The 15,687-nt window shown below is 42.2% G+C and overlaps 1 protein-coding gene across 6 annotated transcripts in view; it reads left to right on the plus strand.

The window, feature by feature from the left end:
• Positions 1-15,687, plus strand: part of a1cf (apobec1 complementation factor) — a 43,264-nt gene that overhangs the window by 18,546 nt on the left and 9,031 nt on the right. For 3 of the 6 annotated variants that reach the window (XM_078565917.1, XM_078565919.1, XM_078565923.1), the window contains 6 exons: positions 306-544; positions 4,326-4,490; positions 6,147-6,244; positions 6,333-6,603; positions 8,975-9,192; positions 9,299-9,435. In XM_078565917.1, coding sequence (XP_078422043.1) covers positions 306-544; positions 4,326-4,490; positions 6,147-6,244; positions 6,333-6,603; positions 8,975-9,192; positions 9,299-9,435 — 1,128 coding nt within the window. The remainder of the gene's footprint in view (positions 1-305; positions 545-4,325; positions 4,491-6,146; positions 6,245-6,332; positions 6,604-8,974; positions 9,193-9,298; positions 9,436-15,687) is intronic. The other 3 variants (XM_078565918.1, XM_078565920.1, XM_078565922.1) reach the window with 2 other exon arrangements.

Consider the following 15,687-nt stretch of genomic DNA (forward strand, 5'->3'; position numbering starts at 1 on the left):
GATAGTCGATAAAAGAATCAAACGACAGACAAGGAGAATTTTCTTTGCTATCATGATTTGGTGTGCACGGCCTGAAAGGATGGTGGACACACATGGAATAGTAACTTTCAAAAAGAAATTGGATATATATTTGAAGAGGAAAGAATATAAGACTATGACGAAAGAGCAAGGGAATGGATCTACTTGGATAACTCTTCTGAGCCAGCAGAAGCACGATGGGCAAAATGCCATCCTTCCGTGATGTAAGATTCTATGAAGAATACTTATTTGGTGATCAGTAATCCGGGTCTGTGCTTTCCCTGCAGAAATGGCCGACTCTTGGGTGTGTGTGCAAGTGTAGACAATTGCCGGCTGTTTGTCGGTGGGATTCCTAAAACAAAGCGAAGGGATGAAATTTTGGCTGAAATGAAGAAGGTTACAGAAGGAGTCGTTGATGTCATTGTGTACCCTAGCGCAGCAGACAAGACCAAAAATCGGGGCTTTGCCTTTGTGGAATATGATAGTCATCGGGCCGCAGCTATGGCAAGGCGTAAATTGTTACCAGGTTTGTGGCATGATTTTGCAAAGAGCAACTGACAAATAAGCTGAGATCTATCTCACTATCTCATTAATTCTGCTATTAATGTTAATGTACATATACAGTGTGATAATCTCACTGAGGCAAAGTAATTGCCAAGTATACAGATTTTAATTTTATTTGACTCAATACTAATCGTATAGTGATTGTGGAGACATTTTAAAAATTCATAATGTTAAAAGTCAAAATGTTTGTACTCAGAAACCATATTGTGGGATTTGCAGGCATGCAGTGTTACCTTAAAGACTTCAAAGATAAAGGGCAGAATTTTGCCCTTGGCGGGCGGGCCCCACCGGCTCGGCGGCAGACGGACAGCCAAACCCCGCCGCTGAAACAGGGCCCGCTGTCATTTTGAGTGGGTGGGCCAATTAAGGCCCACCCAGTGGCCTGCCCGACAGGAAGCGCAATGCCCTTCCTGTGCAGGGTGGGGGAGGGAATCCCCATCTGTCAAAGTGCGCACTGCTCCTTGAGACTAAGTGCCGTCTCAGGGAGATTAGTTACAACTTAAAAATCATGAAAAATAGAAAAATAAAAAAAGATTAACATGTTCCCCTCATGGACAATGCCACATGAGATGGGACATGTTACTAAATCTCACATAAACTTTATTAAGGTTTTTAAAAAAGAACATGAAACCTCATCCCGCCAGTGGATGAGGTTTCATGTTTTATCAGATCCCACTGGGACTCCTGGCCTGCCCACCAGCCTTAAGGTTGGACGGGCAGGTCCTTTAATTATCTTAATGACCCTGTCAATGGCCTCAATTGGCCATTGACAGGTCGGCGGACGGACAGCTGATTTTGCTGTCCGCCCGCCTTCCTAAAAATTTAAAGGGACCGGGATGAAGTTGGGGGTTCCTCCCGACGTCATCCCGCATCATTTTCCCGTTGGCGAGCGGGCCCCGCCCCCAAATCGCCAACAGGAAAATTCTGGCCAGAATATGAACATCTGAGCACTTAACAGCTAGCTGATCATAGCCAGATTGGCAATGGAACCCTACAATCTGCTTCACGTATAGGGTAGGGAGGGGGAAGCTCTCCAACCAAGGCTCCCACAACTGATTGCCCTATAATGCTGCTCTGGGCGCCACAAGGAAAGCACGGCCTTCCCTCCTCTTTGCAAAATCCTTCCAAAGCCCTACCCTGCAATTTACATGATTCTAGTAAGTGGTCAAAAGCCACCCAATCTTCCCCAGTTAACAGCCAATCTGTATGTTGTTCCTGCCTGTTCCAGGTGCAGAGTGGAGCGGTGGCACTAAAATTCAGCATGTCATCAAGCTGCCGCTAGTAGGTGGGAAATGTTTTCACTAGAGCAGCTTCTTACTCTGCTCGATTCTAAAGTTCATCCCATAACCTCACTCAAATGCTGAGAATGGGTGTAAAACTAGCTAAGCAATAATTATGCCAACCTGAGCCAGACTGAGGCCTGAGCCAATGCCAGCTTTGGGCTTCATCTAACTGTGAATGGGAGATGCCAAATGGGTTTGCACTGCAGCTTATTGGGCGGGGAGGGCAGTTTCACTGCAATCTGGGACACAGAATATCACAATACAAAATTAAGCGGTTTTACACTGGAAAATGTAGGTTTGTGAATTTTTTTCTTTTTAAGTTAATTCATTTTAAACCATTGTCCCCTAGTTGTGTCTTTATAAAGGAAATCATCTGTTAATATTTAATTCACCCCTGTCTCTCAGTATGTTAAAGGCCCGACCATATAACTCATTCAATCTTTTTTTGAATTAATACAAGTTGTGCTCTGTGAACCTCTCCTCAAGTCCCTCAGTTACCAATGTTACTCTTGTTTGACCTATCTCCAATGCACCAACGTCCTTTAGAAAGCAGAGCAACAATACAGAATATTCCATATGTAGCTCACCAGTGACCTATACAAGGTTAGGTTATTTTAATAAGTCTTTACACTATCGCAATCCCAAAGCTGTAGTGAGACTTCCTGCAAGACAGTCTCCTGTTTATACTGCCTGGATAAACTTATTTCTCATGCATGGGAATGAGTTTGGTGAATACATGGTAACAAGCATGTGCAGATTTTTTCTCCCAGCAGTTGAATTGTAAATGCTTAGAGTCTGCAGTCGGCAGCAACCTCATAACTAAACATTTAAACTTGGAAATCTCCTGGATTTAAAATTCCATACTTCAATTACACTGATTCCAGACTTACTGTACAGTTTGGTTACAAATCAGAAACTGCATCACAGCAAGACAAATGCTATTGTGTAAACACACCCTGAGTTAAATGCCTACAAGATCCAGGGAGATGTCTCTTCTTTGTGAGGGACAGGAATTATTGGAATAAGGTTATCCTGACAGGGGGGGGCTCATATTTCTTGGAAAGGACACTGGTTTGGGCATCCCGCGGTGACCCTGTCACTGGTTCTTGAAAACTGGAAAATCATGCAATCCTAAAGCATAGAAGGCCATTTGACCCATCATATCTGTGCTGATGCTTTGAAGAGTGTCACTCATGCCTGATAGCTCTGCAAATTGGTGTAAATCTTGTACTAGAGTGCACACATTTCCACAACAGGTCTCCAAGGTGAGCAGCCACTGGTATGTCCAACAATCCCTTTAATTTTCTTTGCTGCCTGGGGCCTTTTCATATAAGCGTGTGGGTCCTTTAAATTAGTTTGCATGGCTTTGCACACGCGGTAACTTAAAGGGGACGACTTGTACTAGACATGTACGGCATCTGCTTGGTGACATCATTGCTGCTGGTTGCCTGGAGATCCCCTTGACCTGGTGCCAACTCCAGCTAAATGAAGGAATTCAATTGGTTGGACACAGAGAAGGTGTTTCCATTTATGGAGGAATCCAAACTAGGGTTCAGAAATATAAACTAGTCACTAATAAATTCAATAGGAAATTCAGGAGAAACATCTTTACAGAGAGAGTGGTGAGAATGTGGAACTCACTACCACAGGGAGTGATTGAGGTGAATAGCATTGATGCATTTTGAGGGAGAGCTAGAAAAGTGCGTAATGTAAAAAGTAATAAAAGGATATTCTGATCGAGTTAGATGAAGTAGTGTGGGAGAATGTTGGTATGGAGCGTAAACACTAGCTTGGCTTAGTTGGGCAGAATGGCCTGTTTCTGAGCTGTAAATATTGTGCAATATAGGTAACTGGATTCAGAATTCATACTCCTTGTCCCACATCCTTTTGGAGAACACATCTTGGGGTAATCTTTACAATCATCACCGTTTTTGATCAAGTGGATACAGAGAGAATATTTCCTTTTGTGGGGAAGGGTGTAACTAGAGACCATCAATATAAGATAGTCGCCAAGAAATCTAATGGGAAATTCAGAAGAAATTTCTTCACCCAGGGAGTGGTGAGAATGTGGAACTTGCTTCCTCAGGGAGTGGTTGAAGCAAATGGTATAGATGCATTTAAGAGAAGGCTAGGTAAGCACATGATAGATTTAAATGAGGAAAGATGGGAGGAGGCTTGAGTGGAGCATAAACACCCGCATTGAATGGTTTGGCTGAATGGCCTATTTCTATGCCATATATCCTCTGTAATCCTATGTAATATGAATTCCAGGTTGCTGTGCAACTTAGAAGGGGTATTGGGTATGTCTATAGTAACCAAAGCCAACCATTTTCAAATACTGAATCATACAACACAAACTTGTAACTGGCTCATACCACTGGTAGACCTCTCAGTCCTGGTGCCTGTTTTAACATTTAATGGAGAAATTAGCAATTGACTCATGCTCTCTTTCCAATTCAGGAAGGATTCAATTATGGGGACATCCAATAGCAGTGGATTGGGCTGAACCGGAGGTTGAAGTTGATGAAGAAACAATGTCATCAGTCAAAATTTTATATGTACGTAATCTTATGCTACCAACCAGCGAAGAAGCGATTGAAAAGGAATTTAATAGCATCAAACCAGGTAAGAACAACACGATCTGAATTCAAGTGAATTGGAAGGGTTTTAATCTGATTCCAAAACTCTAGAACTTTTCAGATATTCTAAAATCTGAATGAATTGTATATTATTAGTGGAGCAACCTCTACTCACTGTGAAAATGTAGCACTAACCTTAAAATATTTTATAATCATTGAAATATATTGATTGGAGGAACATAGATCCAGGAGTAGGCCATTCAGCCCTTCATGCTTGTTCTGCCATTCAATTAGACCATGGCCAATCTACATCAAAACTCTATCTACGTGCCTTGGTTCCATAATCCATAATACTGAGCCTAACCAAAATCTATCAATCTCAATCTTGATATTTCCAATTGCCGTATCCTCAACAGCTTTTTGGTGGGAGAGTTCCAGACTTGCGCTACAATTTTTATGAAGATGTGCTTTCTGACATCACTCTGAACAGTCTAGCTCTAAATTTAAGATCATGCTCCCTTGTTCTGGACTCACTCATTAGAGCAAATTATCTCTATCTATCCTACCAACTGCTTTGATCATCTTAAATGCCCCAATGAGATCATCCCTTAATTTTTTATATTCACTATGTACCATCTACAATGCGCTGCAGCAACTTGCCAGGGCTCCTTTGACAATACCTTCCAAACCCGTGACCTCTACCACCTAGCAGGACAAGGGCAGCAAATGCATGAGAACACCACCACCTGTAAAATCCCCTCCAAGTCACACAACATCCGGCTTTGGAACTACATCGCCGATCCTTTAATATGACTGAGTTAAAATCTATGAACTTCCTCCCTCAGAGCACTGTTTGCTGCAGCTCAAGAAGGCACCTCATCACCACATTCTGTTCACCAGCCCCACACAACCTAAGAATGAAGAAAAGAAAATTCAAGGAGATACAACCTAGTCTATGTAACCCATCCTCATAGTTCAACGCTGTTAGCCCCAGTATCATTCTGCAGTGCAGCCACACGGGAAAATGTATCCCTCCTGAGGTGTTGCAATCAGAACTGAATGTGGTACTTCAGATAAGATCTAATCAGTGCTCTGCACAGCTGTGACATAACTTCTACCCTTTGAATTCTAGTCTTCCTGAGATAAAGGCCAATATTCCACGAGCCTTTTTAGATTTGTCATGTCCCAGAATTCTTTGTTCCCTGACTTGAGCCAGGGGTTCAGTAATCTGGATTCTTTTTCTCTCCCAAGAGATCGTGTGGCTGGTGTTGGGTGAGCGGCCTTGTTGGGCAGGGGTGGGGGTCGTGTTCCCTAGTCACAACATGACTGAGCAGGGCAGACTGGAGCAGATGGTCTATTTCTTTTCATTCTTTACAGACGTTCATATTAATAGTTGACAGAGCAAATTAATTCCATCAAAGAAGTTCATTTGGTCATGATTTGAAAAATGTGATGCTTTGAATTGGTGTGATTGTACATTCAAATATAGTATGATATGGAGTTATGAGATGTTGCACAATGTAACAGGTTCATGATTTCTATTGTGTATGGAGGCCTGGAGATTCCACCTGGATATCAGTGCAGTCTGGTCAAAATTGACTGAAAAGATTGGGGAATTTAATAATTATTAGGACTTCAAATACTTTTAGATAAGATGGCTGTCTCAACGTACATGAACTTGGCTCGAATGTGTTACTTTCAGGCACAGTTGAAAGAGTCAAGAAAATCCGAGATTATGCATTTGTTCACTTTGTTACCCGAGAGGATGCGATTAATGCCATGAACAGGATGAATGGAAAGGTATTCCTGGAATTTCTAATAACCAAGGCAAACTGAGTTCTGCATTGGAAGATATTGATGATAACATATTTTCTGTGCATTCCTGAAGGTGTTGGATGGCTCTCCAATTGAGGTCACGCTGGCCAAGCCTGTGGATAAAGACAGTTACGTGCGTTACACCCGAGGCACGGGTGGCCGAGGGGCGTTGCTGCAAGGAGAATATACCTACACCTTAGGACAGGTATACGATCCTGCAGCTGCCTACCTTGGCGCTCCTGTTTTTTATGCACCCCAGGCCTACGCTGCTATTCCCAATCTGCGTTTCCCAAATAAGGGGCATCTCAGTGCAAGGGGGATGATACGGGCTCCCTCTGTGAGAGGTAATTCCATCTTTCTGCATCTATCCTACAATAACAGTGGGAATCACAAGTACTACAACAGTATTGATTCTAAATATTAGAAGCTGGTGCCTTGATAAGTCACGAACAGCTTTGAAAATAAACTGCAGAAATTTATTTTCTTAAAATCAGAAAATAAAATGGGATCGATGATTGGTGACAAGAGTTCAAGAATTATGATTAGGATGTAACATTAGTGTTATAATCCTGAGATGTTGTTGCTATTTCCTATTGATTAAGAATAAAGCAAAGCATAAGGACCGCACCAACATTTACAGTTCTATTATTTGGAGAGCTCTAGCTCTTTAAAAAAAAAGTGGATCAATCAAATTGCAATAGATGTTCAGGAAAATTTAACACATCAAATGGCAACATCATGGACTAAATTAATATCTTAAAATCACTCCCCTATAATACTAAAGCTTTTTGGCAGTTGATCCACAGCTGTTGAAAGGCCTGGAAGGAATTCTGTCATCAAAATGCTCAGTGTGTATGTATGATACACAGATGGGACTGGAAAAGGGTGAAGAATGGAAAGTACAAATTTGCTGGTATTTTTATATGATGAAGGTGCCTTGAGACCATAGCTAGTGTAAGCTGAGGTCCCCATCAAGAGAATGATGAGATCTCTCATTAAATTTAACTTCACAACTGCCACCCAAGGACTAGAGGGCCACAGCTGCGACTGCAGGATTCCCAGGTTCCTCCTGCACAAAGACGTTCCGGCAGCTGTGGCCACTTTTTATTTTGAAACTTAGAAATTTCTTCATCTTGAGACCCCCCCGCTCACCCCCCTTCCTCCATCCCCCTCATTCTCCAACCTACATTGGCAGTGCCCATCTGACTGTGGGGCTGTCGATCCTCCAGTGTTGGAGGCCCTCCTATTGGCCTTCCAGCCTCAGGGGTCTACCTGCCGTCCTTCATTGGGCAGGGGTCCTGGAGATGGCCGCTTAATTATCTACCTCCTCCAAAATCTCCCTTGGGGTCCCACCGCCAGCATTTGAGGGTCTCTGACCAGCATTTCATCCCAACAGCATAATCAGGACTCGGGAATTAAAATCCTGCCCATTGTGTGGGCAACTGTAGGACTATATTTTCTGAATAATAGTTCATCGGTGTTTCAGTGCAGTGTTCAACCATGCCACTCAAAGAAAAGAAACATTTGAAATGCAATATTTTTTTCAATTTTACATTCGATTAGGAAGCAGTTCTCTAAGTTATTTGTGCCAGAGGCTATCATTTATTTAGTCATATTTCTATTTGTGTAATCAACAATGGAAAGGAAGAGTTACAGATTTGCATTTGAACAAAATCAATGGTGCAAAAAGAAAGTAAATGAGGGAAGTACCTGAAAACAGTTCAGTTGTTGCAGAAAAACTGCAAGATTTTAATTTTTAGAGTTTCTTACCTTTTGATGTGTGAATTTACCAATTTTATTTTAAAATTGAAAGCATTTGAACGTGATCCTGACTTACATTGATATGGTTTGAAATGTCTGTGTGCCACCTACAATTCAGACAGTGGGACAATTTTCCTTTTGCATAAACAACATTGGCTTGAGCTAAAGAAAAGTATTTTTTCTTGTTTTGTATCTAGTAATCCTGTTAGAATGTGTGTGGTGTCTTATTAAGGAACCAGCTTAAATTTGACGAATGACTATAGTCATAGAGGGAGAGTTTTGTGGTTATGTGTTCCAGGCATGCCAAACTTGGGATGGGGATGGTTTTCAATCAATAATCACAGGTACTTTGATTTCCTTATTCACAAATTCAAAATTAAAATCAGATTTCCATGAAGGAATTGCAAATTCAATCAAAACACCTCGTATTTGGAATTGCAATGTTTTGCTATGAGATATTTTGCATTCAATATGGAAATAACAGAACCGAATCAATTTTAATCTGTGCATGTTTTAAATAATGCTTAACCTCAAACATAAGTCATATTTTGAAAGATGAGCTCATTCAACATGAATCGGCAACATTTTCGCACAGAGTTGACATGCTGATTAAAAGCTCCTCCTGGAGTGCGAAAACTTGCCCGAGGATCTCCACACAGCCTCCCCAACTTTTGTTCGCTAATCTGCAACGTTTAAAGGAACTGACCAAAAAAATCATCATGGTAGCTCTCTCCATGGGCTACAGTCAAGAGAAATATTTTACCAATGTCATTCCCTCTTTATTTGCCTACCACCATATGAATTGCCAAAGTACAAGGAGATGTATGTGCCATTATTCAGTGCATGAACGCCATCTTTCAACTAGCTTGGTGATCGAGGTTCAGCCTCTTCATTTAAAAACGAGAATCAAGGTGATTTCTGGTGATTCAGTTTGATGCCTTCTTGCATTCCTAGAAATTTACATGAATGTACCTGTAGGGGCTGCAGGAGTTAGAGGGCTAGGAGGACGAGGTTATTTGGCTTATACGGGTATTGGGCGTGGTTATGCAGGTTACCACGTGAAAGCAGACAAAAGGCAAGAGGAGAAACTTTACGATCTCTTGCCTGGAATGGAGCTCACTCCAACCAACCCAGTGACTCTAAAACCACAAGGAATGAAGCACCCATCTCAGGTAGGAGCTTTTATGTATTCCTCCAAAAGGTTTCCAAACTTTGCGCAAGTTAAAATTGTTCAATGACACTCACAAGGGGACAAAATATAATTATGTTTTCATACAGATCTTAGAAGATATATGCCAAAAAAATAGCTGGGGACAACCAGTTTACCAGCTTCACTCTGCCATCGGACCTGACCAAAGACAGCTCTTCGTATACAAGATCACAATTCCTGCTCTTGCCAATCAATACACAAACATGTATGTTGTAAAATTTAGTTTTGCATTGCATTTTTATAGCTTATGTTTCTGTAATAGATCATGTATTGAGACTACTGACATTAACAGCAAAACTATAAGGGCGAACTGAATATGTGGATGGCTTTGAAATGTCGTCTTTATTGTAATGTGGCAAATGCAGCAGCCAATTTGTGCGCAGTAAGACTGTACAAGAGCAAGGTGATAATAATAAGAAAATCTGTTTTTAGTGACGCAAGTCAAGGGAGAAATAGTGACCAGGACACCAGAAAAACTCACCTGTTCATCCTCAAATAGTGCAAATGAATCTTTTACGTAAGGGTCACGGTTTTAGATCTCAACTAAAGGACCTCACCTCTAATTATACTATGGGGAACAGATAGGCGCTATTGTGGCCGTCAACGTGACTCCAGGATGGTGTGTTGCCTCCCTGGTGCCAGGGTCCGGGATGTCACTGAACAGCTGCAGGGCATCCTGCAGGGGGTGGGTGATAAGGCAGACGTCATGGTACATGTTGGTACCAATGACATAGGTAGAAAGAGGGATGAGGTCTTGCATCAAGAATTCAGGGAGTTAGGCAGTAGACTAAAAAGCAGGACCTCTCTGGTTGTAATCTCTGGATTACTCCCAGTGCCACGTACTAGCGAGCACAGAAATAGGAGAATAGCGCAGCTGAGTACGTGGCTTAAGAGTTGGTGCGAGAGGGAGGGTTTTAGATTCCTGGATTACTGGGACTGTTTCTGGGGAAGGTGGGACCTGTACAAGCGGGACGGTCTACATCTGAACCAAAGCGGCATCCTTGCGGGCGGGTTTGCCAGTGTTGTTGGGAGGAGTTTAAACTAATTCGGCAGAGGGAGGGGACACAGAATGTTAGCAGAATAGGGACACATCATAATACAGTAAAACAATCAAGTCAGGGAGTACAGCTGCATTAAGTTTCAATGGAGTAAGGCAAGGCTGGATGGCCTCTACTTTAATGCCAGGAGTATTATAGGTAAAACTGATGAGTTAAGGGTGAGGATTGACACACGGAATTGTGATATAATAGCCTACACAGAGACATGGTTGAGGGAAGGGCAGGATTGGCAGCTCAACATTCTGGGATATAGAATCTTCAGGGGAGGGGGTAAAAGAGGAGGAGGCATTGCATTATTAGTTAAGGAGTCAGTTACTCCTGTAAGGAGAGATGATATCTTGGAGGGGGCATCGAATGAAGCTTTGTGGGTAGAGTTTAGGAATAAAAAAGGGGCAGCCACATTGTTAGGTATTTATTATAGGCCCCCAGATAGTCAGTGGGAAGTTGAGGAGCAAGTATGTGCACAATTTGTGGAGGTGTGTAAAAACAATAACAATAGGGTAATTATATTAGGTAATTTCAACTTTCACAACATTAATTGGGATAGACATAGCGTTAAGGCTTGGATGGAGTGGATTTCTTGAAATGTGTACAGGGGAACTTTTTAAGTCAATATGTAGAGGGTCCAACAAGGGACAGCGCAGTGCTAGACCTAATTCTGGGGAATGGAGCTGGGTAGGTGGCTGAGGTGGTGGTGGTGGGGGAGCATTTTAGTGATAGCGACCACAACATGGTACAATTTTTAAGCTTGTTATGGACAAAAAAATAGACAAGTTGCAAAAAAATGTTTTGGATTGGGGGAGGGTGGATTTTAGTAAAATAAGGCAGGATCTGGCCAAGGTAGACTGGGAACAGTTACTTGTGGGGAAATCTACAGAAGAGCAGTGAGGGGCGTTCAGAAAGGAAATGGGGAGGGTACAGGCTCAACATGTTCCCTCTAGGGTGATAGGAAGGAGTAACAAGCCCAGAGAACCATGGATGACCAGAGATATTCAGGATACAATGAGAAGGAAAAGAGAGGCTTTTAACATGTACAAGGGAAGCAAATCAGCGGAGGCACTAGTGGAGTATAGAAAGTGCAGAGTGGAGCTTAAGAAAGCAATTATGAGAGCAAAGAAGATATGAGAAAGCTCTGGCTGGTAAAAGTAGAGAAAATCCCAAGATATTCTATAAGTATAACAATGGGAAGAGGTTAACCAGGGAAAGAGTAGGGACCAAGGGGGCAATCTATGGGTGGAGCCAGAGGACATCGGTAGAGTGTCGAATGAATACTTCGCATCCATCTTCACCCAAGAGAATGAGGATGAAGGTATGGAACTCAGGGAAAGAGACTGCGGGGTTCTTGAGCAAATTGATAAAGGGAGTGACAAGGTATTGGAGGTGTTGGCAGGCTTAAAATCATGCAGGTCTGGATGATTTGTGTCCCAGACTGCTGAGGGAGGCAAGGGAGGAGGTCGCAGGGGCTCTGATCCAATTTTTTAATTCCTCTCTGGTCATGGGGGAGGTGCCAGAGGACTGGAGAACAGCTAATGCAGTCCCGCTATTTAAGAAGGGTTGTAGAGATAATCCAGGGAACTACAGACCAGTGAGTCTCATGTCATTGGAGAAAATTCTGAAGGAGAGAATCTATCTCCACTTGGAGAGGCAAGATTTGATCAGGGAGAGTCAGCATGGCTTTGTCAGAGGGAGGTCATGCCTAACAAATTTAACTGAATTTTTTGAGGAGGTAGATGAGGGTAATGCAGTTGATGTAGTTTATATGGATTTCAGCAAAGCCTTTGACAAGGCCCCACATGGGAGGCTTATGAAGAAGGCAAATGCACATGGGATACAGGGTAATTTGAAAAGGTGGATTCAATATTGGCTTAGTTGTAGGAGACAGAGGGTGATGACAGAAGGATGCTTTATTGACTGGAAGTCAGTGTCCAGTGGCGTAATTTTTGGTAAATTTGCAGATGACACAAAGATTGGCCGGGTGGTTAACAGTGAGGTTGATTGTATTGGGCTACAGGAAGATATAGACGGGATGGTCAAATGGGCAGATAAGTGGCAGATGGAATTTAACCCTGAAAAGTGTGAGGTGAAACATTTTGGAAGGAGTAGTCTGACAAGGAAGTATTCAATGAACGGCATGACACTGGGAAGTTCTGAGGAACAAAGGGACCTTGACGTGCGTGTCCATAGATCTCTGAAGGCGGAGGGGCATGTTAGTCGGGTGGTGAAAAAGGCATATGGGACACTTGCCTTTATCAACCGAGGCATAGATTACAAAAGTAGGGAGGTCATGATGGAGTTGTATAGAACCTTGGTGAGGCCACAGCTGGAGTACTTTGTGCAGTTCTAGTCGCCACATTATAAGAAGGATGTGTTGCACTGTAGGAGGTGCAGAGGAGATTCACCAGGATGTTGCCTGGGATGAAACATTTAAGTTATGAAGAGAGGTTGGATAGGCTTGGGTTATTTTCGTTGGAGCAGAGAAGACTGAGGGGCGACCTGATCGAGGTGTACAAGATTATGAGGGGCATGGACAGGGTGGATAGGGAGTAGCTGTTCCCCTTAGTTGAAGGGTCAGTCACGAGGGGGCACAAGTTCAAGGTGAGGGGCAGGAGGTTTAGGGAGGATGTGAGGAAAAACTTTTTTACCCAGAGGGTGGTGACGATCTGGAATGCACTGCCTGGGAGGATGGCAGAGGCGGGTTGCCTCATATCCTTTAAAAAGTACCTGGATGAGCACTTGGCATGTCATAACATTCAAGGCTATGGGCCAAGTACTGGTAAATGGGATTAGGTAGGTAGGTCAGGTGTTTCTCACGTGTCGGTGCAGACTCGATGGGCTGAAGGGCCTCTTCTGCACTGTGAGATTCTGTACAGCATCCATCAGTACCTGCACTGGAATAACAGCCTAGATTATGTACTCAATTCTCTGGAGCGGGACTTAAACTCACAAGTTTTTGACTCAGGTGAGAAAGCTAACCCCTGAACTATGGCTGACACCACCGCTGGTAGGCCTCAAGTACAAACTTTCACACAGCTTCACACTACATGCAATGTAACTCCAACTTGGTGTTAGACCATATTTATAAAGTTCCTAGGAGGTCCACTGCACCTTCTGAGGACTTTTCAAATTTATGGGCCCACACACCCCCCACCCATGGCTGGTAGTTGTGAGGAGCGTACAGTTGGTTGGGATGGAAGAGGGTTCCATGACCATCGCCTACCCATGGAATTTTAAGAGTGACGAGGTAGCTGTTTGGCAGGCTAGACTTGAGATCTACTTGAACAATGGAGAATGTATTTCATTTTTTTTACATCTGGGCATGACAGGACAGCTGTGTCTGATAGAGATGCTAACAAGAATTCCTTTGTCTTGGTATTCAAGAAAGATCGGTTTCAACAATTCAAAAGCTAATTATGGCTTGTACAAAACACTTTACAGAACAAACACGATTAAACCCTCTGGTGTCTCATCTCTCAACATTTTTATTGGCTTTACTACTGTTATCTTCATATAAGAGCTTTGAGTGCAAAGTAAATCTTAGCCATCTTCAAAGAGACAGTTAAGATGGAAGAGATGGTGATGCAGAAGGAAGATTTACTTTGTCTTTTCATCTTTTTTGAAGCAATCTTCAAGCATTACTTAATAAGCTTCTTTGAATTTTCCTGTATCATTTCATTCAATTCACAATCAACAGGCACTTTCAAGGAGCACTTGATTTAATGCACTGATCTCAAATTAACTGATTAGCAGATGCTCCTTTTCTGCTGTCATCACCTAAGGCAAATAGACACGTGGATACGCAAGCACATACACATCACAGAGAGCTCAGTGCAACGCACAATCAGCAATATAACTTGAATATGCTAATTGAGTTTTGCTCTCTACAGAAAGTTTCTAGCCGGTACCACAAATGCACCCTTATATGTAATCGGTATTAAGTACATGTTCCAGCTATAGATATTGCCATACACAGAGCTTATGTGATGATTCTTTTGATTATAGCCGCAAAAAGGTATTTATTGATGCTATTTCCTACCATATGTTGATATTTTGACACAGTAAAGGTGGAAAAGGTACAAGCAAGGCCAAGAGAAGACCAAATATAGGTTAAGGTTGTAGTCTGAACTCTACACAGAATGTAATGACTGTAAGAGATGAAAGAAATAATCACAGGGAGGAAAATGGTCTCAAATAGAAGTCTTCAATAAACAACAATCACTTGTCCTCAGAGTTCTTCAGTTTGAGATTTTACAATTGGACTTATTCATAAATAAAAGACCCAGATCAAGAACAAGGTCAACAATAGATATAACTCTGATAACTGAAGGCTGCCAGACCCTGTATGAGATTTGGCACTGTATTTTAAAAAAAAACCTAGCTAATGATTTATTTCTTGTACAGTGTAATGACAATGACAGTACAGGGGGCCAACATTTGATCTATTTCCAACATCCACTTTAGCAGAGCACATTCTCCCTCAGGTAAAGTTAGTAAATGCCAATAGCATTGTGAATTCCACAGAATTTGTGACAAGTGCAACAACTTGACAAAGTAGAGACATCCCTGCAAGATGGATGAGGGAGAAGGATGGACATGCATTAGAGAAGCCTCTGTATCACCTTCAGAAAGAGGCAGATGAAAGATAAGAACTTACTTTTCAACTACCGAAAAGGTGTCCTAAATACTGTGTTAAAGAGGTTCCAGTGGAAATAGTCCAGCCCTTCCTGTTACTTGAAAATGGCTATGCCAGAAAAATCAGACTCTTCTCCTGAACTGTGTTGGGGAGGGGAAGGCAGGTCTCTAAGAAGTCATGTTTAACCAATTTATTGGAGTTCTTTGAAGGAATCACATGTGCTGTGGATAAAGGGGAACCGGTGGATGTACTGTACTTAGATTTCCAGAAGGCATTTGATAAGGTGTCACATCAAAGGTTATTATGGAAAATAAAAGCTCATGGTATAGGGGTAACATATTGGCATGGATAGAAGATTGGATAGCTAATGGGAAACAGAGGGTAGTCATAAATAGGTCTTTTTCTGGTTGCAAGATGCAACGAGTGGTATACCACAGGGATCAGTGCTGAGCCCTCAACTCTTTAAAAATCATATAAATGACTTAGATGAAGGGATTGAATGAATGGTTGCTAAAGTTGCTGATGGTGCAAAGATAAGCAGGAAAGTAAGTTGTGAAGAGGACATAAGGCTACAAGGGGACTTAGATAGGTTAAGTGAGTAGGCAAAGATCTGGCAAATGGAGCATAATGTGGGAAAATGTGCAATTGTCCATTTTGGCAGGAAAATTAAAAAAGCATATTATCTAAATGGTGAGAAATTGCAGAGCTCCAAGATTCAAAGGGACCTGGGTGTCCTGGTGCATGAATCACAAAATGCTAGTATGCGGGT

The sequence above is a fragment of the Cetorhinus maximus genome, chromosome 20 (genome assembly GCF_964194155.1).
Source record: "Cetorhinus maximus chromosome 20, sCetMax3.hap1.1, whole genome shotgun sequence".
In the NCBI taxonomy this organism is placed as follows: Eukaryota; Metazoa; Chordata; class Chondrichthyes; order Lamniformes; family Cetorhinidae; genus Cetorhinus; species Cetorhinus maximus.